This window comes from Halichoerus grypus, chromosome 4 (genome assembly GCF_964656455.1).
Source record: "Halichoerus grypus chromosome 4, mHalGry1.hap1.1, whole genome shotgun sequence".
Taxonomy (NCBI): Eukaryota; Metazoa; Chordata; class Mammalia; order Carnivora; family Phocidae; genus Halichoerus; species Halichoerus grypus.
Genome location: NC_135715.1, coordinates 51,323,673 through 51,348,039, shown reverse-complemented (window position 1 = coordinate 51,348,039; position 24,367 = coordinate 51,323,673). Strand labels below are relative to the sequence as shown.

The following is a 24,367-nucleotide window of genomic DNA, read 5'->3' as shown; positions in this document are numbered from 1 at the left end:
TTACATCCACAGGGAATCGTTTTACTTTTTATCTTATTTTATCAACATGGTAAGTGTACTCTTTAATCCCCATCACCTATTTCACCCATCCGCCACCCACCTTCCCTCTGGTAACCATCAGTTTGTTCTCTACAGTTAAAGGTCTGTTTCTTAGTTTAAATAGTAAAGGTCTGTTTCTTGGTTTATTTCTCCCTCTCTTTTTCCCCTTTGCTGGTTTATTTAGTTTCTTAAATTCCGCACAAGTGAGATCATATGGTATTTATCTTTCTCTGACTTATTTCACTTAGCATTATACTCTGAGCTCCATTCATGTCATTGCAAAGGGCAAGATTTCATTCCTTTTTTATGGCTGAATAATATCCCACCGTATATACATATACCACATCTTTATTCATCTATCAGTGAGCATTTGGGCTGCTTCCATAGTTTGGCTATTCTAAATAATGCTGCAGTAAACACAGGGGTGCATATATCCCTCTTTGTGTTTTTATATTTTTGGGGTAAATACCCAGTAGTGCTGGATCCTAGGGCAGTTCTATTTTTAACTTTGTGAGGAACCTCCATACTGTTTTCCACAGCGTCTACACCAGTTTGTGTTCCCACCAACAGTGTGTGAGAGGGTTCCTTTTTCCCAATTCCTTGCCAACACCCATTGTTTCTTGTTTTAGATTTTAGCCATTCTGACAGGTATGAGGTGATTATTTCCTTGTAGTTTTGATTTGCATTTTCCTGATGATTAGTGATGCTGAGCACAGATTTTACATCCTTCATTAAAGAGCTCCAGGTCCACGTGGAATTACTTTATAAACATTTTTTTTGCTAGCACCCTTAAATATCTTTGTTCCTGTTTGTCTCTTGTGTGGGGCCTAAACACCTCCAACACAGACCTATCCAATCATTGCTCTGTCAAATGTTACATGGGAAAAAAAAAAATCACACAACCAGACTTCAAGTTATATTACAAAGCTGAAGTAATCAAAACAGTATGGGCGGCGCCTAGGTGGCTCAGTCATTAAGCGTCTGCCTTCAGCTCAGGTCATGATCCCAGGGTCCTGGGATCGAGCCCCGCACTGGGCTCCCTGCTCCACCGGAAGCCTGCTTCTCCCTCTCCCACTCCCCCTGCTTGTGTTCCCTCTCTTGCTGTGTCTCTCTCTGTCAAATAAATAAATGAATAAATCTTTAAAAAAAAAAAACAAAACAGTATGGTACTTTTTTATGCCTGAATAATATTCCACTGTATATACATACACCACATCTTTATATATTCATCTATCAGTGAGCATTTGGGCTGCAAATGCTCACTGAAATAGGCATATAGATCCATGGAACAGAACAGAAACCCAGAAATGAACCCACAATTTTATGGTCAATTAATCTTTGACAAAACAGGAAAGAATATACAACAGGAAAAAGACCACCCTCAACAAATGGTATTGGGAAAACTGGACAGCTATATGCAAAAGAATGAAACTGGACCACTTTCTTATACCATACACACAAATAAATTCAAAATGGATTAAAGACCTAAATGTGAGACCTGAAACCATAAATCCTAGAAGAAAGCACAGGTAGTAAGGTCTCTAACATTGGCTGTAGCAACATTTTTCTAGATATGTCTCCTGAGGGAAGGGAAATAAAAGCAAAAATAAACTATTGGGACTACATCAAAATAAAAAGCTTCTGCACAGCAAAGGAAACAATCAACAAAACTAAAAGGCCACCTATTGAATGGGAGAAGAGATTTTGCAAATGACATAGCCAATAAAGGGTTAGTATCTAAAATATACAAAAAACTTATACAAACCAACACCCAAACAACAAAGAATCCAATTAAATGGGCAGAAGACATGAACAGACATTTTTGCAAAGACATACAGATGACCAACACATGAAAAGATACTCAGTATCACTGATCATCAGGGAAATGCAAATCAAAACTACAAGAAATAATGTTTATTGCAGAATTATTTACAATAGCCAAACTATGGAAGCAAAACTATGGAAGTCAAACCCCTAAGCAGACTATGGAAGCCAAACCGCTATGTTTATTGCAGCATTATTTACAATAGCCAAACTATGGAAGCAGCCCAAGTGCTCATCGAGATAGATGAATAAATACACGGTATATGTATATACAACAGATTATTCGGCCGTAAAAAAAGGAATGAAAGCTTGCCATCTGCAATGACATGGATGGAGCTAGAGTATAATGTTAAGTGAAATAAGTCAGAGAAAGATAAATACCATATGATTTCACTTGTGTGGAATTTAAGAAACAAAACAAACAAGCAAAAGGAAAAAAAAGAGAGAGAGAGATAAACCAAGAAACAGACTCTTTACTATAGACAACAAACTGATAGTTACCAGAGGGGAGGTGGAAAGGGGAATGGGTGAAATAGGTGATGGGGATTAAGGAGTGCACTTGTTGTGATAAACATTGGGTGATGTACGGAATTGTTGAGTCACTACACTATACACCTGAAACTAATATTACACTGTATGTTAAGTGTACTAGAATTAAAAAAAAATCACACAACCATACAAACTGGTAAGACTTCAAGGTTTATGATATTCAGTGTCAGCAGAGACTTTAACACTGCTTAGAAATGTGTCTCCAGGTATTTCTTCCCTTAGTCCTCAGCAGTTATTAAAAAGAAATATTCAGCTACAAATGGCTGAGTAAATAATGGTGTATTCATACCACATTAAAGCTATCTATCCGTTATTTTGGTGGATGAAAACTTATTGATGTCTTTGTGACAGATTAAACTGTAAAGCAATTAAGACCTTATTATAGTATGACTCCATGTTTTATTTTATTTTAAAGATTTTATTTATTTATTTGAAGGAGAGAGAGAGCATGTGCACAAGTGGGGGGTTGGAGCAGAGGGAGAGGGAGGAGCAGGCTCTCCCCACTAAGCAGGGAGCCTGATGCAGGGCTCAATTCCAAGACCCTGGGATCATGACCTGAGCTGAAGGCAGATGCCCAACCGACTGAGCCACCCAGACGCCCCCAGTATGACTCCATATTTTAAAATAATGTATGCGAGTCGGAATAAAAAAAAAGTTAAAGACCAAGAGAACACCAAGGTGTTACAGTGATTTCTCTGGGAAGTAGCAGGGTTATAGGTAGTCTGTCTTTATCTGTATTTTGTAATATTTTATTTGCTTGAAATTTATCAGTCCAGGTTGGATGCTGGATATAAACATTGTGAGGTGGGGGTGCCTGGCTGGCTCAGTCCGTGGAGCATGTGACTCTTGATCTCAAAGTTTTGAGTCCAAGCCCCCATGTTGGGTTTACTTAAAAAAAAAAAAAAAAGATATTACTTAAAAAGAAAATCTCAAAAAAGAAAATAAAAGAACAACAACACAGAAATATAAACACTGTGAGACGGCTACTATAAGGGCTTTGCTGCTGTGCCTCTGCAAACTGGACACATCCCTTGGCCTGTGTTCCACTAAGAATTACAGGGTAGTAGAGAAAGTCCAGGCAACGACAAGATCCTAGATGTGGCCTGGGAGTACCCTCTTTCCAGCATCCTTGAATTTCCTTCACTACTCAGGCCAGTAATGTCATCCATGGATCAATGCTATGTGTCTTTTCTGCTTTGCCACCTGGGCTCCTGAGTGTTCCTGGAATGATCACAAAGCAGGACTAGCAATACTATAGAAATATCTAATTTTACTTTTCTACCATGGCTGGGGATTCAGCAGTACCTGTCAATCCTTTTACTTGGTTCATTTCCTCTCCCACCCTAGCTCAGTGACTGTTTCAATTCATTAATATTGTCAAACTACTCAAAGCTTCTCACTCTCAGCAAGCAATCTTGATTTCTTTATAAATGAGTAAATTGAAGCTAAAAGGGCATGACTGTTTCAATTTCCTCCCTGATACCAACTTATCCATAGTCCTACCTTCTTATAAAAAAGGAAAACCTTATCTTCTTACCAAAAATGAGTTTACTCCTTGTTGAAGACCAACCTATCCACCTACCCTTGTTGGTATTCCCATTCTGCCTCCTTTGGAGTCTCTCTTAATGAAAACATCACTACCACAAATCTCTCATGATTAAGAGTCAATGTACAGCCATCATCCTGACAACCAATTTCTAGTTTTCATTTCATATCCAAACCACATATACACCATGAACCACTTTTCATTCCTCTATAATTGGGGTTCTTTCTTTCTTAAGATGCTTTTAAAATTTTTATTTATTTGACAGAGACAGACAGCGAGAGAGGGAACACAAGCAGGGGGAGTGGGAGAGGGAGAAAGAGGATTCCTGCTGAGCAGGGAGCCCGACGCGGGGCTTGATCCCAGGACCCCGGGATCATGACCTGAGCCGAAGGCAGATGCTTAACTGACTGAGCCACCCAGGCGCCCCTTTATTTATTTTTTAAAGTTTTTATTCATATTCCAGTTAATTAACATACAGTCTAATATTAGTTTCAGATGTACAATATAATCTGAGTTCTGCCACCCCAAACCCTGGTGAAACTACTAGAAGGGCTTCAAGGACTTTTTAACTGTAAAATTCAATGGACTTTTTTTTTGTTCTAGATCTATAATTAATCCTTGACGCTCTCTATTCCTTTGGCTTCTTGGATCTTAAATTCTTCTGCTTCTCTGCATACCTTTCTAGTCACTCTTTTCATTACAGGCTCCTCTTTCCCTGTCTGTCTCTTCAATGTTTAATTGTTGCCCAAAGTCATTTTCCTAGGTTATCTCACCCATTCTGAGATTTGAATTACTACCAGTATGCTGATGATACTCAAAAATAGGATCTCTAGCCTAGATCTAGATACTCAGACTTGTATGTTCAGACAACTCTCTAGATATTACGGAGGGATCTCAAACTTAAGAGGTCTAAAAATGAACTCACTGTCTTGCCACCAGGTAGATACTAATAAGTGGTACAACCGTTTATCCATTTGCTAAAAATGTACGTCTTGGCTTTATTTCTATCTTCCACCAGATAACTGAGTAAGTCTGTTGAGCTTTCTATAAATTGGTAAAGTTCTGTAAAGAATAAATCAAGAACCTACCTTAAACTTTATTTTTGGCTTTTGTGTTTCTGTAGAGGCCTTTCCTTTTTCTGCTTCCTCTTCCCCATCAGAATCACTACGAGAATCTGATGATTTAGACTCTTCTAGGGTACCAAGTGGCTTTTCATTGACCTTACTAGAAAGCAGATCGCCAGAGTGTGGAATGAAATCATCAGGTTTTTCCCATCTGGATTCTATTCAACACATTTTAATAGTCATGTTATTTAGTTACCAACTCTATTCAGAAGTAATTCCCAATATAACACTCCCTGTCACTTACAAATGTATTATTTTTTTAACTTCTTCATAATACATTAAACAACAGCACTGGATCTATTTTACACTATCACTTGATCAAGAATAAGTAAGAGTTCCCAAAGCCCTTGCTCTTTTATCTTTTGAGAGTTGGGTTTCAATCTGGATTCCAGATGTATAAACTACAGCCCCAGTAGAAAGAAACTTAAGAATTGGGCAATGCCTTCTAAGACTGTCACACTTTATCTGACACCAGTATCAGGAAACAGGTGCTTATGAGCACACATCAGATTTCCCGGAATTTATCACAAAGATTTCCTGGGATCCTCACAGAATGATACCATACTGTGAAGACCTGAACGAATATAATTTGTCATTTTTATACTAAGAAAAAAATAATCTCCATTGAACTCTACTGCCATCCAGTGGTTTACTGGGCTTTTAGTAAAATGACAGCATTTCTTTCTTTCTTTTTTTTTTTTTTTTTTAAAGATTTTATTTATCTGACAGACACACAGCAAGAGGGGGAACACAAGCAGGGGGAGCGGAAGAGGGAGAAGCAGGCTTCCCGCCGAGCAGCGAGCCCTATGTGGGGCTCGATCCCAGGACCCTGGGATCATGACCTGCCGAAGGCAGACGCTTAATGACTGAGCCACCCAGGCACCCCATGATAGCATTTCTAATTATCTTGTAATTAGTCTCTATTTTTAGTGTAATAAAAGGGAAGGGGATGCTAAGATTTACTGTCCAACTGAGACAGTTTTAAGAGTGAAAGGGGCTGTATCAATAATTACACTTGTCTACACATAAGCTGAAACTGTTTGAGGACAAATCAATTTGTACAGCCCCTTATTAAAAGAGGGTGCTTTCCAGGGCGCCTGGCTGCCTCAGTCAATGGAGCATGCGACTCTTGATCTCAGGGTTGTAAGTCTGAGCCCCACACTGGGTGTAGCGATTACTTAAAAATAAAATCTTTTTTTTTTAAGATTTTATTTATTATTTATTTGACAGAGAGGGAACACAAGCAGGGGGAGTGAGAGAGGGAGAAGCAGGCTTCCCACTGAGCAGGGAGCCTGATGTGGGGCTCGATCCCAGGACCCTGCGATCATGACCTGAGCCGAAGGCAGATGCTTAACAACTGAGCCAACCCAGGTGCCCCAAAAATAAAATCTTAAAAAAAAAAGTGCTTTCCAACAATAAAAAAAAAAAAAAAAAAAAAAAACCACATTATTTCCTTATGTATATTTCACGTGAATAACAAAAAAACTTTCAGGAAATAATTTAAGCACCTACTATGTATTGTTCTGGGAACTTTATAGATACCTGACCTTCATGACCCAAGAGTATGCATGATCACCTCAATTTTACATAAGAGCAGCTACAGGTTTAGTGACTTTTATATAGCTGGTAAGGGAAGAAGCTATGCATTAAGCTCAGATCCAACTCTCCACCTATATCACTATATTATTTTATCTTTAGAAACTTTCAGTACCTCAATTTTACCGAGCTAGAACCATTACTATCGTTGGGCAGACTAGGTATCTACTTGGAGGCTAAAAGGGCTTTTTCCTCCTAAAAGATTTAATGCTATGTGTTTGGATAGTAGAAATTTAATAAATAATTAAATAAAGCCTCTCAAAGTTATACTGACACCATACATACTTTGGTAAATTTAATTGTACGAGAAACTACAATTACTTGTTGATCCATTTTATAAAATTAAATTAGAAAAAATGTCAACTTGAAAAACTTAGGTAATAATTAGGTAACAATAGTTATGCATGTTTCATAAATATTTACAAATAACTGAAACATTATTAAATTAGTAAAAGTGAAAATTTGACAGTCTCAGCCACTGCTAAAATAACTTCAGTTTTGTTTTTTAGAAAAGGAAAAGGCAAGTTGAATTAGGTGATTTCTAAGGTACATTTCAAGGTAATGATTATATTTCTACAATAATCATAACAAAAGTCAATAATGATAAAGTAAAAATGATTTTTAAAATTTGTGAATGGAGTATCAATTGAGAATGAGCAGCACAGTATATTATATACGAAAATCTTCCTGCTTTTCCACTGTATAGTTTTTAAATTACAAAATACCCACATGCTATGGATATATGTTGATCACTATACTAAAATTCCCAAGTTCCCTTCATTAGCAGGCTAATAAGCAGTTCGAGGTACAATTTTATATAGTTAGGATAATCAAAGGTAGTACTTACCTCCTGTTTCTATATTATAATAGTAGGTATAACCATCTTCACTTACTCCTTCTACCCAAACAGTCTTCCCTGCTGTCTAATGGGAGGAAAAAAACAGCATAAACTGAAGATAATGATGTAGTTACACTCTATTAAAATAACTAAGGCAGAGTCAGCTACCTTCCCTTTCCTCTTAACACCTGGGAGTGAGAGGGGCAGTACTGATTATGGAAGCTTGGTTTGTGTTAATCATGAACTAACTTTCAGAGAGAGAATGTCACACCTCTGAAAGATAGGAACAATTCTCTGCCGATGGACAGGGACATCTGAATGGCAACCAACTATAAGTCAACTGATAATATTTGCCCTGCATGGAGTTTTTAGGTAGATACCACTTTTCCACTTCCACCCAACCTCCTCACAAAAGCATTATAGGAAGAAAGGAACAAAATGTGTGTAGGGGGGCTTATTTGGAAGTAAATTTGCTTAACAGAACTCTTTTATAAAAACCCCAGAAACCAATCAGTTTAAAGCAAAGACACTATCAATGTGCTTCAGTTACCTTTTTTAAGTTTCCTTGAAATCCTTCTGGTCTCTCCCACTGGGATGCTTAAAGCAAAATATACTTCATTAATAAAAATTTCTTCGCTTAAAAAGAAAAACAACTCAAAAAATTTAATTTGGCAAAAATTTACAAGACATTCAATGTGTACAAAGCACTACAGGCCTTTGAAAAATGAAAAAAAACCAGTATATATCCCAGTGGTATTGTACAGAACATGTATGAATGATATTTAACCAAGAAGGAAGAACAGAATGAAGGATTCGAAGTTACTGGGACTTCCACAAGAATTATTAGACACCTGTAGGGCTTCTCTTAAAGACTTCATGGAATTCAGGCTTGAAGTTTTTTTGTTTGTTTTAAAGATTTCTTTATTTATTTGAGAGCGAGCACACGCAAGTGAGTGTGTGCCCCTGTGCGCATGGGAGACAGGGTAGAGGGAGAGAACCCTAAGCAGATTTCCTGGAGACCATGGAGCCTGACGTGGGGCTTGATCCCACAACCCATGAAATGACGACCTGAGCCAAAACGAAGAGTTGGATGCTCAACTGACTGAGGCACCCAGGTGCCCCCAGGCTTGAAAAGTTTTTAAAAGCTTATTATACTATTTTTTTTTTTAGTAATCTCTACACCCAACACAGGGCTCAAACTCATGACCCCAAGATTAAAAGTCATGTGCTTTTCTGGATGAGCCAACCAGGTGCCCCAGGCTTGATAAGTTCTGAAGGAATGAGATGGCTGTTTGACATCCTGAGGAGGGGAAAGTGAGAGATAGAATGAATGACTTAAAAGAAGCAAGATGAAAGATGCAAGAATTAGAAAACAGCTGACCCTTGAACAACACAGGTTTGAACTGTGCAGGTCCACTTTTAAGCAGATTTTTAAAAATATATATATTGGAAATTTTTTGAGAGAATTGTGACAGTTTAAAAAAACAGATGAACCATGTAGTCTAGAAATACCGAAAAATTTAAGAAAAAGGTATTACTGTAAAAATACAGTATGTAATACACATAATACACAAAATGTGTGTGTCAAGTGTTTATGTCATCTGTAAGGCTTCCAGTCAACAGTAGGCTATTACTAGCTAAGTTTTTGGGGAGTCAAAAGTTATAAAATACCAATGATCCAGTAATTCCCAGTATACGGGCATATACTCAAAGAAAATGAAAACACTAACTTGAAAAGATAAATGCACCCCTATGTTTATTGCAGCATTACTTATATATTATAATAACGTCTATCATTATATATACACAGCACACAGAAGCAACCCAAGTGCTCACTCACTGATAGATGGCTAAAAATGTGAGATACATATCTCTCTCCCTCCTTCTCACACACACACACACGCGCACACACACACACACACACACAAATTACTCAGCCATAAAAAATAAAATCTTGCCATTTCTGACAGCATGGATGAACCTAGAGGATATTATGCTAAATGATATAGATCAAACAGAGAAAGACAAATACCATATGATTTCACTTGCATGTATAGTCTAAAAAACAAAACAAAACAAATAAAACCAGACTCTTAAATATTGAGAACTGCTGGTTGCCAGAAGGGAGGTAGATGGGGGGACAGGTGAAATAGGTGAAGGGGATGAACAGGTTTAAACTTCTAGTTATAAAATAAATAAGCCATGGAGATGAAGAAAAGGACAGGAGAGGGAATACAGTCAATAAAACTGCAATAGTGTTGTATGGTGACTACACTTGTAGTGAGCATGGGTTAATGTACAGAATTGTCAAATCACTATGTTGTATATCTGAAACTGATATAACACTGTATATCAACTATACTTTAAAAAAAAGTTATAAGCACATTTTCGACCACATGGGGTAGGGAGGGGTCGGTGCCCCTAACACCTGTGTTGTTCAAGGGTTTTGCTGAGAGTAAGAGCATACACAGTAGGATGGTGAACAAAGGAAGCAAGCAATAGGAATTAGAAGGCAGAAACACAGAATTAATAGTTTTAAAAAAAATATTTTTTAAAAAAGATTTTATTTACTTATTTATTTTAGAAAGAGGGAGGAAGGGGCGCCTGGGTGGCTCAGTTGCTTAAGCGTCTGCCTTTGGCTCAGGTCATGGTCTCAGGGTCTTGGGATTGAGCCCCGCATTGGGCTCCCTGCTCAGCGGGGAGTCTGCTTCTCCCTCTGCCTGATGCTCCCCCCTGGCTTGTGCTGTCTCTCAAATAAATAAATAAAATCTTAAAAAAAAAAAAAAAAGAAAGAAAGAAAAAGGGAGGAAAAAAGAGAGCATGAGGGGGTGGGGTGCAGAGGGAGCAGGAGAGAGAGAGAATCTCAAGCAGACTCCACACTGAGCCAGGAGCCCGACGTGGGGCTTGATTCCACAACCTTGAGATCATGACCTGAGCTGAAATCAAGAGTCAGATGCTTAACCGACTGAGCCACCCAGGTGCCCCATTAATAAACAGTTTCTATGTAAATTTGAGAAAGACTTATGATCCTTAGCATATAATCATTTGTGGTTCACTGCTGACTAACACGCACTTCTCTTAAGGCTCAGTGCAAACTGTGAGTGATTATTACTATTTCTATGTAGTCCCAAACTGTGATTCTAAAAATCATAATAATTACAATACTTAGAGCCCAAGGTTTTTTTCATAATTAACTCTAATCTCATTTCCTACCTTTCTGATCATTCTTTTTTTTCCTGGCTTTTCTCTCCTTTCCTTCAATAAATGTACTACCCACCCTTCATACTTCTCGTTCTCTTCTTTCTCCTTGTGATCTCATATACTCCTGAAAGTTAAGATATTATCTACATTTCTAGACATAATTTATCTAATTCCAGACTCTAATCAGCTACTGAAAACTACCACATGAATGTTCTAGAGGTACCTCAACCTCAACATACCAAAAACTGAATTTATTATTGTCCCACTTTAACTTACTCTATTTCTGTATTCCATACCTCAGTAAATGGCACGATCATCCTCCTAGCCCTCCATGACACAGCCCCAATCTATTTTTCCAGCCTCTTTCTTCTGCTAGGACATCTTCAGAGAACTGTATATTTTACCTCCACCAGATGACTGTTTCCCAAACTTTCAAACTTCTTAAAGCTTCATATTGTTCCACCTGTTTGGAATGTTTGCTTCACCCTCACAATAACCTACTATAATCATTTTCAATCAAAATACCTATAAAGTGTCTATACCATGCCAGGCACTGTGTTTGGTGCTAGGGATATAAATGGTGAATAAGAAGACATCATTCCTGATGTTCTCCTCTTAATGTATAGATCAGTTCAAAAGTAATTTCTGCGATAATCTCTCAGATCCACATAATCACAATTAATCCCTCACCATTCGGAGTTCCTATACGATTTTACATCTCTATTACATTATAGCACTTTAAAACTCTTCCTTGTATAGTGTTTATTTCTGATCTTAAATTTTATATTTCTAGAGAGTAAGATGCTACATAAATATATTTACTTATCTCAGAATTTATATGAAAAAATCCCTAATACATTTAGTTTTAAAGGAAAACAAAAAGGTATTTTTGATATTCCCACTGGATAACACCATTGTGTATTTTATTAGAAAGTGATATCCAAAACATGAATAGGAGGGGGGGGCTTCTCTACTACAAGACAGCTACATAAAAAAGAAAATGGTTCTGGTTCCCAGCCTGGTTTTGGATAGAAAATCTCTCCCACAGAATATTTTAAGAACCTCTACAATTTGTAAAGTGGATCTAAAATGCCTTATTTCCATGTAGTTCATACTTTTTTTTTTTTTTAAGATTTTATTTATTTATTTGAAAGAGAGAGGGAGAGAAGGAGAGAGAGCACAGAGGGAGAGGGAGAAGCAGACTCCCTGTGGAGCAGGGAGCCCGATGTGGGGCTTGATCCCAGGAGCCTGAGATCATGACCTGAGCTGAAGGCAGCCGCTTAACCGACTGAGCCACCCAGGCGCCCTAGTTCATACTTTTAAAAGATTTTATTGAGAAAATACAAAGCTTTAACTTATTTGTAAGGAACCTATTCTTAAAAAAAAAAAAATTTTATTTATTTGAGAGTGAGCAAGCGAGAGCACAAGAGGAGAGGCAGGGGTGAGGGAGACAGAGGGAGAAAGAGAAGCAGACTCACCACTGAGCAGGGAGCAAGACGCCAGCCTCTATGGGACTTGATCCCAGGACCCTGAGATCATGACCTGAGCCGAAGACAGATGCTTAACTGACTGAGCCACCCAGGTGCCCCATAAGGAACCCATTCTTAAGACTTTAACTAAGTATGATGTTGAGTCACTATAAGAAAGGTACCTTTTTAAAGGGCACATGACTTTTTTACCATTGTGGCAAAGATGTAAAGTTATAGTCTTCCATTGCTTAAATGTTCCAATATTAACTAAAACAAAATAAATGGTCAGTTATCATTCTTACTAGTTCTATGCCTAAATGACCTACCTCCTGTGATAAGATCATAATAGTAATGGTAACCCTCAGAGGTTATGCCTTCTACCCATCTGCCCTTTGAAGGGTCTTTTTTCTTTTTCTTCTTTTCCTTCTGCTGATTTGATGCCGGGGTGGGTGGGACAGTGCTTGTTACTGGTGATATGCTTGGCTCTGAAATTTCTAGAGAAAAAGATATAAGAAAGGTGAAGTACCAACACACTTTTTTTTTTTTCCTGGTATAAAACACTAATAATGTTACTCCAATCAAAAGCTTGACAAGAAGATTCTTTTGGGAACTTGACAAATTATAAGAAAGCTCATTTGGAAAACTAAATATGCACAAATATCTAGAATTATAAAACAGAAGTGATAAAGGGAATCTAGTTCTACCAAATGTTAAAACTTATTCTAAAATAATTGGTACCAAAAAAAAGAAGTAAAACTGATCCAGGAGTAGGCAAACATATGAATGAAACAGAACAAAGAGTAAACAGACCCAAATGTAGATTCCTGGTGCTTCTTTTTTTTTATTATCATCATGTTATGTTAATCACCATACATTACATCATTAGTTTTTGATGTAGTGTTCCATGATTCATTGTTTGTGTATAACACCCAGTGCTCAGACTCCTGGTGCTTATTAGAAAAAGAAATCATTTAGGGCGCCTGGGTGGCTCAGTCGTTAAGCGTCTGCCTTCGGCTCAGGTCATGATCCCAGGGTCCTGGGATCGAGTCCCACATCGGGCTCCCTGCTCGGCAGGAAGCCCGCTTCTCCCTCTCCCACTCCCCCTGCTTGTGTTCCTGCTCTCACTGTCTCTCTCTGTCAAATAAATAAATAAAATCTTAAAAAAAAAAAAAAAAAAAAAAAAAAAAAAAAAAAAGAAAAAGAAATCATTTAACAAATCATGTTGGATTAACTGGTTAATTATTTGGAACAAAGTAAAGCTATTCTCCACTCCATGGCCCCTCCCATGTTTGGACATCAATATAAACTTCAGATCAAAGATATATGTGAAAAAAAAAACACAAAGTAAAATAACGTTAAACTTAACTGCATACAAATCCAAATATTCCGTATAGCAAAAATAAAAACAAAAAAATAAAACAAATAATGTAATGCTATGTTAATCATAATAGGATTAAAAATTTTTAAAAACTAAAAAAAAAAAGACAAATATTTACAACAAATATGGCTCATGGTTAATGTTCATAACAAAGACTCCTTACAAATAAATCCAATATTCTAACAGAAGATGGACAAAAAGTACAAAGACAGCTTGTATTAGCTATCAATATATAAAAGATATTCACACTTTGATTCTGCAATCTCATCTCTAGAGATTAAATTTACAGAGATAAATGTAAAAAAACATGCCTGCATAAGGGGGTTCACTGAAGCATTCATTCTAACAGTGAAAACTAAGCAACCTAAATGTTAGTCTGGAAGAGATTAGTTAAATAAGTTATGGCACTTTTATGGCATTTTGTTATGGTATTTTATACCCTTTATTAAATGCTTATTACAAGTGGTCACTGTAATAAGCAGTTTATACCATTATGTTACTTAGTTTTTGTGAAAATCAGAGGTTGTATAGCTAGCAAGTGGCAATTCTGGTGGATTCCAAAGTCTGTGCTCCTAACCACTCTGTAGCCACTAAACATGATGTATATCCTTAATTATTTAAAAGAAAGGAAGTATATGACATGTTATTGAGGGAAAAAATAAAACCACCTCCAACTAGACTACAATGTGGAGTATAACTTAAAAAAGAAAAATCTAAAGATGTCTGGGATAATCTTAAAAGCAGTTAGTTTTTAAAAATCCTGGGGCACCTGGGTGGCTCAGTCGGTTAAGCGTCTGCCTTCGGCTCAGGTCATGATCCCAGAGTCCTGGGATCGAGCCCCATGTGCGGGCTCCCTGCTCAGCGGGGAGCCTGCTTCTCCCTCTCCCACTCCCCCTGCTTGTGTTCCCTCTCTCGCTGTGTCTCTCTCTGTCAAATAAATAAATAAAATCTTTAAAAAAAAAAAAAAAAAATCCTTTCTTTGTACTGCATTATGGTACTTTAAGGGGAATGTATATCCTATTTAAAAAAACAAGGCTATGAAAAATAATAGGAAAAATCCTCTTTGAATACATTTAAATACAAAATGCTAAGACTGATTTGCTCATAGGTTAGCATAACAAAACCTCTCAATCCATATAATTGATGAGATGAATTTTCAACGATGCCTCTTTAATTCTGCAGGAACACCTCTATCTTTTTCTCCTTTAAGCTTACAGCTTTATCCTCATGGAAATACAGCCCCCACCCCTTCCTTTTAACTAACAATGTCCAGGAGAATATTTTTAAAGTCTGGTTACACCTGTCCTTATTTGATGAGGGCAATACTGATTAACTTATTAGTCTGCTTAAAAACTTAACGGAAAGAAGTTTTTAGAGTAAAGAGTATCATTCCATGTTGACTATCTCAACCATTATGCAAGATCAACAACTGGGATTGCTATATGCCTAGTTTAAAGACAATGGATTTGTCATGGAAGAAATGCTGACAGAAAAGTTCCCGAGTTAAAGCCTAAGTTCATCAACAAGATAGATACACTCTAATTAAATAAATGCCTTTTATCTGGAGCTGAGTTATCTTCAAACCCCCAAATTATTTACCTTCTTGCTGGTGACCATGTGGAAAAAAGGAAATGCTTATATACTGCTGGTGTATGTAAACTGACAAATATCCAGAATTATAAAACAGAAGTGATAAGGGGAATCTAGTTCTACCAGATGTTAAAAACTTATTCTAAAACAATTGGTACCAAAATAAACTGGTCCAACCACTAGGGAGAACTTATGGAGGCTCCTCAAAAAATTAAAAATAGGTCTACCGTATGACCCAGCAATTTCACTTCTGGGTATATACTCACTGGAAATATAAGCAGGATTTCAAAGAGATATATGCACTCCCATACCTACTGCAGTATTACTCATAACAGCCAAGATATATAAACAACCTTAATGCCCATCAACCAGATGAATGGATAAAAAAGATATAGTACATATACATAATGGGATACTATTCAGCCATGAGACAGGAGGATATCTTGCCATTTGCAACAACATGGATGGAACCTGAGCATACTGTGATAAGTGAGGTAAGTTAAAGAGAAGACAAGCATACTGTTATGATATCACTTGTATGTGGAATCTAAAAGAGTCAAACTCAGAAAACCAGAAAGTAAAACTGTTATTTCCAGGGGACAGGGGGTTGGGGGGTTAAGGCTGATACTGTTTAAGTTTATAAACTTGCAATGAGTAGTACATAAGCCACAGAGATTGAATGCATAGTATAACGAATATAGACAACAATACTGTAATAGGTAATCTGATAAATATTGCTTCAGTAGCAATCCCATTACAATATATAAATGTATAAAAGTAACACCTGCATAAACAATGTTTTATGTCAAATTTATCCAATTAAAAAAAAATTATCTACCTTCTAGTGGTAAAATCAGTAAATTTGTCCACAACAGGCTAATTCACTCTAACTCAACCACATAAACAAACATAATTCATAGTTTTGACCATATGGATAAAACAAACTGTGGTTATAATGCAAGGCCTATTTTTTAATGAATAGCTCTTTTTAGCCAAGTACCTAAAAAACTCAACTGTGCCTGAAATGAACACTGACCTAGGACAGAACTAGGACTAGCTAACCACCAAGGTAGTATGGTTATGAATGGAGGTGTTAAAAGATGAAGCTTTAAAAGTAAAACAAAAGTGCATGAGCAAAGTCCCATAGTCTAAATACAGCTATGATGCACAGGAAAAGCACTAAGAGTATACCCTGAGTGTATAACCTCTTTATGGAAACAATAAAAGCTCACTGAGCATGACCTCTGATGTTAGTTTTAAAACATGCTGGCTGCTTTTTTACCTGACTCTAAGCCAAGCCTTTTCAAATCCTCTTGGTATGCTTTCAGGGCAGCTGCCTCCATTGCGGCAAACTCCTTTGATGCCTTTTCTTCTTCCTTTGCCTTGTCCAGGCTTTTCTGTTTAATCTATGTGAGACACATATAAAATTGAAAGCCAGATAAAGGACTGATACTTACATAGAAAAATTGGCAAAGAAAGAAATAAACTAAATTACCTCACTGATCCTCTTTGCCACATTTTCCTTATGATTCTTTCCTCTTTCGTGAAATTCAACACTCTTGAAAATTAATAAAAGAGAAAATGCAAAAGAAGGTTACATCAACATCATAATGTTCATAGTAAAGTAATAGTAAATATGGGAATGGGACATAACAAAATTGAAATTAAAATGACGGACAGAAAAATAATTTTAATGCAAATTGGTCTTTTTATCAAATGATGGGAGGGAACTGAATCATGTTATTTATTATTATATCCTCTGACTAGGTTTCCTTTGGTGCTTAAAATAAACTATGATGACCGAATCAATGGAGAAAAATACAAGGTACCTGTGATGACTAATCTAGTGAATATGATTGTACCGAGGACTCAAACAAGACATGAAGCCAAAAGAGGAGTGGAAAAAAAAAAACTTCAAGAAACACCTCTCAACATAAAATGTCAAAACCATTAAGTCTCTAGAATTTGTACTGCTCTGGAAACACAGAGAATAAACAATAATATTAGAACTTATTCCTCCAAATTGAGAGAAAAGTAGACAGTAAGGAATTCCTTCTAAATTATAAACAAATACTTTTATACACTGTGGTAATGGTATGAAATGTACAACTCCAATGGAGGACAATTTGGCACTATCTACCAAAATTTGGCTGCTGGAATAGAGAACAAAGCTCCCTACGTACTGATGTGGAGAGAGCTCCAGGACATACTGTTCAATTTAAAAAACAAACAAATACCAAACTATGGTGAAGGATAGTGTGTATGGTATCCTACGTTTTACATATGTTGGAATTAAAACCTATGTGTGCATACAGAAACAATGAAGAATGGACAAGAAAATGAAAAAAAGTGGTAACTTACAAAAAATGACGGTGACTGGATGGGACAAAGGAGTGAGTGAATGTTATCACCTATTTAAAAGTCAGGAATGCTCCCTAAATTGCAAATGTCTGGTTTTATGCAATAAGAAATTTCTGGTAAACCTTGCAAAATAAATTTTGTCAATCAAATCTTAGCTAAGCTATCCTAAAGTACTACCATGAATTCCTCTTTAAAGTGAGACATTGTAAAAAAAGGTTCACCTTCTATTTTTCATATATCAGGTTTCCTGAATTATGCCAAAGAATATTCAAGGCCCATTCGAAAACAAAATAATTTTGTTTCTAATTAAAGGTTAAGTTGATGTATATTAACAATCCAAGGAGAAGAAAGACTATCATAGAAGAGATTATTTACTCTTCATGACTCCTAAAATTCACTGAACTGACTGGGTACCTCAACAGAAGAGAAACTATCAGTGATTTGTATAGATTTCAAAATTTGTGGCATTTATGTGTAAGGATGGCCTAAGTTAAACAAGATAGTTGAGAGCTTTAGCAACTATTCAAAAGACCAAAAACCAAAACAAAACCCTGGAGAAAAATATCCCCAAACTCCTGTAGACAGTAGTAAATAAAAGTCTATCAAAGAAGTGTAACATTGTTAAAAATGGGGCCACTGTTCTGTTATGCATGCAACTCTATCAACTAAAAAGGATAGGAATATATATTTAAAAGATACCCAGGTGTTTACATACTATGTATATATTATTATGACATGCACACAAAGGCGAAAAAATCAGTGATGCTTTTATGTCTTAAAAGCTTAATCTAGATTAAGAGATACAGTAATAAGGTGCTTAATAGAGCTGCTATTTTCATATTCCATGAAAGAGGTAATGATGTTCTTTAAAATTTAACCATTTATAGCTACAAAGCTCTGCAAATATGTTTAATTATTTCTGGAGTAGAAAAGATTCAAAATAAACTACAATAATGTTCCTTTTTATATATTAAGGGTTTTGCCCTTTTACGTTTCTTTTTATATGGTAGTATTAAACATCATAATGTGGATAAACATGGATGAGATGACCCACTCAACGTCCATTTTCTGAATGTGACTGAAAGACCATAGAAAAATAATTTGGCTTAATATATAATCAAATTTAAGCTGATGAAAAGGAAGAAGGCTCACGGCTTTCCTTCAAGAAATGAAAAGACAACAGAAATCTTTCAATGCTTTGAAAAATCAAGAGCAATGTATATGAAGGTGCTTCGTAAATACTGAGTTTAGATCAAAAAGAAACACAGGAATACAATATTATTAAGCTCTCTAAGAGTGGAAATATCATACAGGCCTATTGTCCGCTATCCAACACTTGCAGTAATCACAGAATTTCTTTGGTTGCGACTTCCAGTAGTCTGCCCTGAAAAAGGGAAAAACAAGTCTAAGCTTATTTACAATTAAAAAGGTAAAATTGTGCATGTTTTTACATCTTCTTAGAGTTTGAAGTATAAGCCCCTGTTACTGCATCTTGTCTTGTTACACACATTACCTTTAGTATTTAACTCACTGCAGCAGTTAGCTGAAATTGCTGCCACTAGAAAAGAAAAAGTCTGCACCGGATTTAAAACTCCCTTTAATAAAATTGCTTTAAAAAAAATTTTTTTTTTCTCATTTGCCACTGCCATCGGTGTGAAGAAATAAGATACATCTTGGAAAAGATTTATCTTGTCTATGCCTTTCCGGCATTTTGGGAGGTTGCTGTAATGGAGGCCTGAAGAAGCTCAAAGTTTGCTTTAAATCAAGTTATTTCCACCAAAAGAACAAAGAACAAGACTCCTCTGGTGGGAGACTGCTTCCTCCGAGACTATCAGTTAATACAATTTGTTCTTGAGCCTCAGGGCAAGAGAGAGTTGGAAAAGCTAAGGGACCTCTTAGCCCGCAAGACTTGGGGCGGGGGTGGGGGGTAGGGGTGGGAGTCACTACGCTAACGAAGACTGGCCGTTTCTACCAGTCGGAGAAGGCGGCGGCGGCCGGAGCCCAACCCTAAAGTTTCACAATACCCCTGGGTTCACGCGCTACAGAAACGAATAGGGTGCTTGCGACCCCCAGCTGTTCAAGCGAGGGAGCACCCGGTCGCTTCGCGGGCAGCAGTCCAACCTCAACTGGCCGCCAGCCTCCCTCCCGAAGCCCGAGCTTCAGGCCCCCAGGGCGCTCCGCAGGATAGCATTTCTAAGCGCCCAGAGAACCCGCCCTGCCGGTCTGGTGCCGGTCCCGAGCGAGTTAAGAGCACCTCCGTCACGCCTCCAGCCGAAAGGAGGTGGGGGGGGGGATGGTGGTGGAGGGCGAGACTCGGCGGAAAAAGGGCCGCCCAGAGGAACAACACCTCGTTGTTTAGAGCCTGAGACCCGACTCACATGACTGGACCAGCCGCTCCGCGCGTCGCCCCCGGGTCCGGCTCGAGCTCGTGTTCCCCACGCGGGGCGAGTTGGGACCCGGCCGGCCGCGAGGCCCACCGGAGCCTCCTAACCCGAACACCTCCCTCTTTCCCCGGGACCAGGGTTCCACGGTTCGCAAGTACGGGTGCCCGGGCGACTCAAACCGCGTTCGAAATCTCCTCCTCCTCCCCTCCCCCTACGGGGCGGTACTCCGGAATCCTGAGAGGTGGGGTCGGTATAAAGGGGTTGAGGTCACCGAGAAGGGGTGAAAGCGCGACGGGACCTGAGCCGAAGGACAGGAACGTCACGCCTCAAATCCCCGCATCATCCCGCCTTCACTCTCTCTTCCCCTGGGATCCAGAACCTCCACCCTTCTAGGCTCGCTGGCTCGTGGCCGAGGAGCTCGCGCGCCGCCTCCGCCCCGAACGCAAACAGCTGTTCCCCGAGACGTCGCCGCCCTCAACTTTGCCAACTAGTCCGCACGCACTTTGACCAGCGAAGCAACCCGGACCTGTAGGCTGGGGGCCGTTGGCGGAGTTAGAAAAAGAAAAGTGAAACAGCTGGTTTCGGAGCCGCGAGTTGCGGGGCTTTGCCTCAGAACTTTCCGGAGGCGGCGGACTGACCCCGCCCCGCCCCCGCGCGCACGGGCCGAGCTAGTTCCTTCGCTCGGGGAGCGCGTGGGCAGCGGCGGCGGCGGCGCTACGGCTCGAGTGGCGCAGAGGCGGCGGAGGGAGCAGCGGCGCGGGGAAGCCGAGCGGCGGCAGTCGGGGAGCGTGCGCTTGTCAGGTGAGTCACGGCGGCGTCTCTATCAGCACTTCCCATATGGTCTAGCGGTTAGGATTCCTGGTTTTCACCCAGGCGGCCCGGGTTCGACTCCCGGTATGGGAACGTTGTGGCATTTTTAAAAACCGAATGGGGAAACTTACTTATTTTATTTCCAATATTCTGGCTCTCTTCTTGTTTCGTTCTCGTGATGTTTGTGAAAAACGAGCATTAGTGTAGTCTTTGGTGACTTCGTGACCCGGGCGGCTGGAGGAGCGAGTACGCTGGGGTCCCTCGCCTCCCTCCTCTGGCTGGGGGGCTGAGCCGCCGGGGAGTTTCACTTTCCAGGGGCTGCCCTCTCGCCCCTCTGCCCCGAGTCGTCCTTTCCCAGGCGCTCGGGAGGTGATGATTAACTCTGGTCGCTTTATCTCCTCCCAGCGCCCCCCCGGGGCCCACACCCTCCGCGGCCGCGGTTTTCCGACCGTCCCAAGTGACGCGGGGCGTGTTCACCCCCTGCCCTCGGCGCCGGGAGTCCGCACCCCGTTCGGAGTCCTCGTTCTCTTTCCGCCGGCTGTTTACGGGACCCGACCCCCGGCACAAAGCCGCCTGTCGCGGGGCGCGCGGCGGCGTGGCGGTCTGGCGAGCCTCGGCGCCCTCGGGCGCGCTTTCCCGTCCGCGCCGCTGCCCGTCACCGTCCGATCGGCCGCGTGTCCACCCGGCTGTCCCGCAGCGGCCGAGCCCGCCGGCCAGCTCGGCCCAACCTGACCTCGGGGGCGCTCGTTTCAGCGCACCAAAGTCCCGCGGACTCCAGAGCCACAGACTTGAGTGCCACTGCCTGGGAAGGCCTCCGGGGAAGGGAATTCCCCCCGCCCGCCACCCCCAATCCTCCCGCCCCGCTTTAAAGCGCGCACACAGACGCGCGCGCACATGCTGCGGAGAAGAAAAATACCACTATGATGAGATGTCTTTAAAGAAGAAATTTAGCTGTCCAAAGGGTCTAACGTTTTGAGCGCCGCGGATAGAAAAATCTTAGGGTGGAGGTGGGGCTTGGAAGAGAAAACTGGCTGGAGACTGGGGAGGGGATGTTATAACAAAGTTTCACTGTATTTTTAAATATAGAAGCCCTGTGTTTATTACAAAGAAGGGGCAGCTGTGTCAGCAGCATGTGAGCTGTAAATGAAACAAAAGCGTTATCTTAAACGCAAGCTGAAATTAGAAGATGGGGTGAGCTATAATGTTTAGTCCATTGGGCCTCTGGGAACAAATGGAGACTGAAAAAGTGGCTCTTGTGGATAGGTTTCTGGTCAGTGCCATTAATAAGAGCAGAAGATTGGTGGTTAATGTGCGCATTCCCAAACTTTTATATTTTAATTGCACAGTGAGTTTTGAAATATCTGTTAACGTGATCTGCATGATTAAGGATTAATCATTTTTACGTTGTAAGTAAACTTTCATAATTAAAAATATTTTATCTCTTCGTTAACTCAGATGTTTGAATATTTACGACAAGCACCATCACACGCTTTTGAAAGTTCCTGATCAGGTTCGTGTTAGTAGGTTGTGGGTACAATACTGAATGGAATTGTATTTTCGCTTCTCTGATTAGCTTGCGATTCACACCTTGTGTGAATCTTCCACCTTCTCTGTACTCTGGGTTTACAGCCGTAAATTCTGGAAAATACGTATCATTCAGAAACTTTGGTTGGAGTTGCAAGAATTGTTGAGCAATTCTTGAATAGGTAATGCATGTGGAAAAGTTTTATTTATGTGGGGAAAGTTTCATTTGAATGAAGAGCGGGATTGTGTCATTAAGAAACCATTTACTATAAAGAATTCAGTCGGAATTTGGAAGGAAGGAAAGACCCCTCTGCCTTGTCTCTGGAGAGGGCTTAACAACTCTACTTGACCTTGCATTTTGTGATGAGTTGGTATCATATTGTGATTGGATGTGATTTTCAACTGAGCACCGAGGAATTGCAAATAGCTTTGCTTTATATATATTTGAAGGTATGCTGAGGGAAGTAGTTTGGTGACAATATTTCTCAGACTCCTATATTGTGTACCAGGCCAAACAGGGTAAGGCAATATCTGAGTTGCAGAAGTTATGCTGCAGAAACACAGAGGTGAGACATCACTTCTACTCCTGAGAACTGGCAGAGAGAGGTAGAGGGGAGAGTGTTTGCCCTGGACCTTGAAGAACTGGTTGGATTTCTCCTGGTGGGGAATGTGTGTCTTAAAGCTGAGGGGGGTGGAGGATGGGTGGGGGGCTAGGAGGGGGAGGTGGGGTCAACAAGTATGAAGCTGGCAAATAGTCTGAACACAGTGCCTAGAGGGAGAGAGAGGCATGGGAGATCAAGCTGGGATGGTAGAAGAGAATTTCACCTTAATAAAGTTTGACTAGGTAATGGGTTCTTTTATCAAAGGAGTAGCATTTATGTTACTGGAGTTTTAAAAACATTTTCTTCTTTAAAAAAAACATATAGCAGTAATATGTGAAAACTATTTTTAAAAAATTTAAGCAATATAGAGATTTGTGCCCATGTTTTATGTTTGCCTGTTGAATATTAATTTTTAATTAGTAGAATGAGAAAAGCAATCAGAATTCAATTGAAAAGAATGAAACCTAGGTTTAAATCATGAGCATTATATGCAACTATATTCTTACTAGCATGCTTTATTGAAAATGACCTTAATATTTTAAGACTGAGCTGCTAGTTACTGTCAGTAAGGCATACACCTTAAATTGGTTAAGGCTTGGTGATAAATTTGTAAAGCTTCATTCATAAGCTTGTGCCTTGTTACCAAAAAGGCCGTTGGTAGTCATGTTTTAGGTGTCCTCCCTTGGGCCACAGAGTAAAGCGATACTAATTGAATGGTACATATTTACCTAAGTAGTCTCTTTAATATTTGCTACTATTAGGTGCAATCAGAAGATATGTGACTATTTAAGGAATGTTTTCACAGATGAACACCTATATTAAAGAAATATAAGGGATTAAAAAATGATGGCATTTAAAATCCAAGGACTTTACCGTGGTCGAATATTATCTGACCTCTACCCCCCCAACTTCACCTCCTATCTTCTCCGCCTCTTCATTATACATAGCCACACTGGCTTCCTTTTTGTTCTTTGACCATGCCAAACTTGTTCTTTTCTCACTTTTATTTCTTGGTGTTACCACTGCCTAGAATATTCATATTTCAGGTCAACATTACCTCCTCAGTGAGGTCTTTCTGATCATCCTTTTCTTTTGGTTACTTTACTCTCTTTTGTTTTCTCCTTTTTCTTAATACTTGAAATTAACACATTTATTTTTTTTCTATTTATTTGTCTTTTTTCCACTAGAGTATAAGCTCCATGAGGGTAAGGATACTGAATAGTGAAATCATTCTTGCTCTTTAAGATTCAAACAATAGTGAAGTAGTTGGAACCCTCATGCAATGCTGGTAGACTGTAAAGTGACGTGCAGTCTCTTTGGAAAACAGGATGGCAGTTCCCTCAAAATGTTAAACATAGAGTTACCATACGACCCAGCCTTTCCATTCAAGAGAAATTAAAACCCGCCTGCACAAAAACTTGTACACATGTTTAGAAGAACATTATTCATAAGCAGAAAGTGAAAGTGCAAATATCAACTGAATAATAAAACGAGATGTATCTATACAATCAAATATTATTTGGCAATAAAAG

At 39.3% G+C, this 24,367-nt stretch overlaps 2 protein-coding genes and 1 non-coding gene across 8 annotated transcripts in view; 2 read left to right on the top strand and 1 right to left on the bottom strand.

Annotated features, from left to right (window-relative positions):
* Positions 1 to 21,075, bottom strand: part of WBP4 (WW domain binding protein 4) — a 63,416-nt gene extending 42,341 nt beyond the window's left edge. Inside the window, exons 1-8 of one of the 5 annotated variants that reach the window (XM_078070298.1) lie at positions 20,841 to 21,075; positions 18,827 to 18,899; positions 16,650 to 16,712; positions 16,437 to 16,560; positions 12,513 to 12,680; positions 8,067 to 8,113; positions 7,526 to 7,601; positions 5,047 to 5,240 (exon numbers count right to left, since the gene is read on the bottom strand). In XM_078070298.1, coding sequence (XP_077926424.1) covers positions 5,047 to 5,240; positions 7,526 to 7,601; positions 8,067 to 8,113; positions 12,513 to 12,680; positions 16,437 to 16,497 — 546 coding nt within the window. In that variant the 5' untranslated portion in view covers positions 16,498 to 16,560; positions 16,650 to 16,712; positions 18,827 to 18,899; positions 20,841 to 21,075. Of the gene's footprint in view, positions 1 to 5,046; positions 5,241 to 7,525; positions 7,602 to 8,066; positions 8,114 to 12,512; positions 12,681 to 16,436; positions 16,561 to 16,649; positions 16,713 to 18,826; positions 18,900 to 19,893; positions 20,085 to 20,197; positions 20,325 to 20,401; positions 20,562 to 20,840 lie in introns of those variants that run through there. The other 4 variants (XM_036119343.2, XM_078070300.1, XM_036119349.2 and 1 more) reach the window with 4 other exon arrangements.
* ELF1 (E74 like ETS transcription factor 1) overlaps positions 20,565 to 24,367 on the top strand; it is a 102,797-nt gene continuing 98,994 nt past the window's right edge. The window contains exon 1 of one of the 2 annotated variants that reach the window (XM_078070293.1): positions 20,565 to 20,700. The gene's annotated coding sequence lies outside the window, so the exon portion shown is untranslated. The remainder of the gene's footprint in view (positions 20,701 to 24,367) is intronic. The other variant, XM_078070292.1, reaches the window with a different exon arrangement.
* On the top strand, positions 20,731 to 20,802 carry TRNAE-UUC (transfer RNA glutamic acid (anticodon UUC)). The gene has a single exon. It is a non-coding gene; the product is annotated as a tRNA-Glu (tRNA).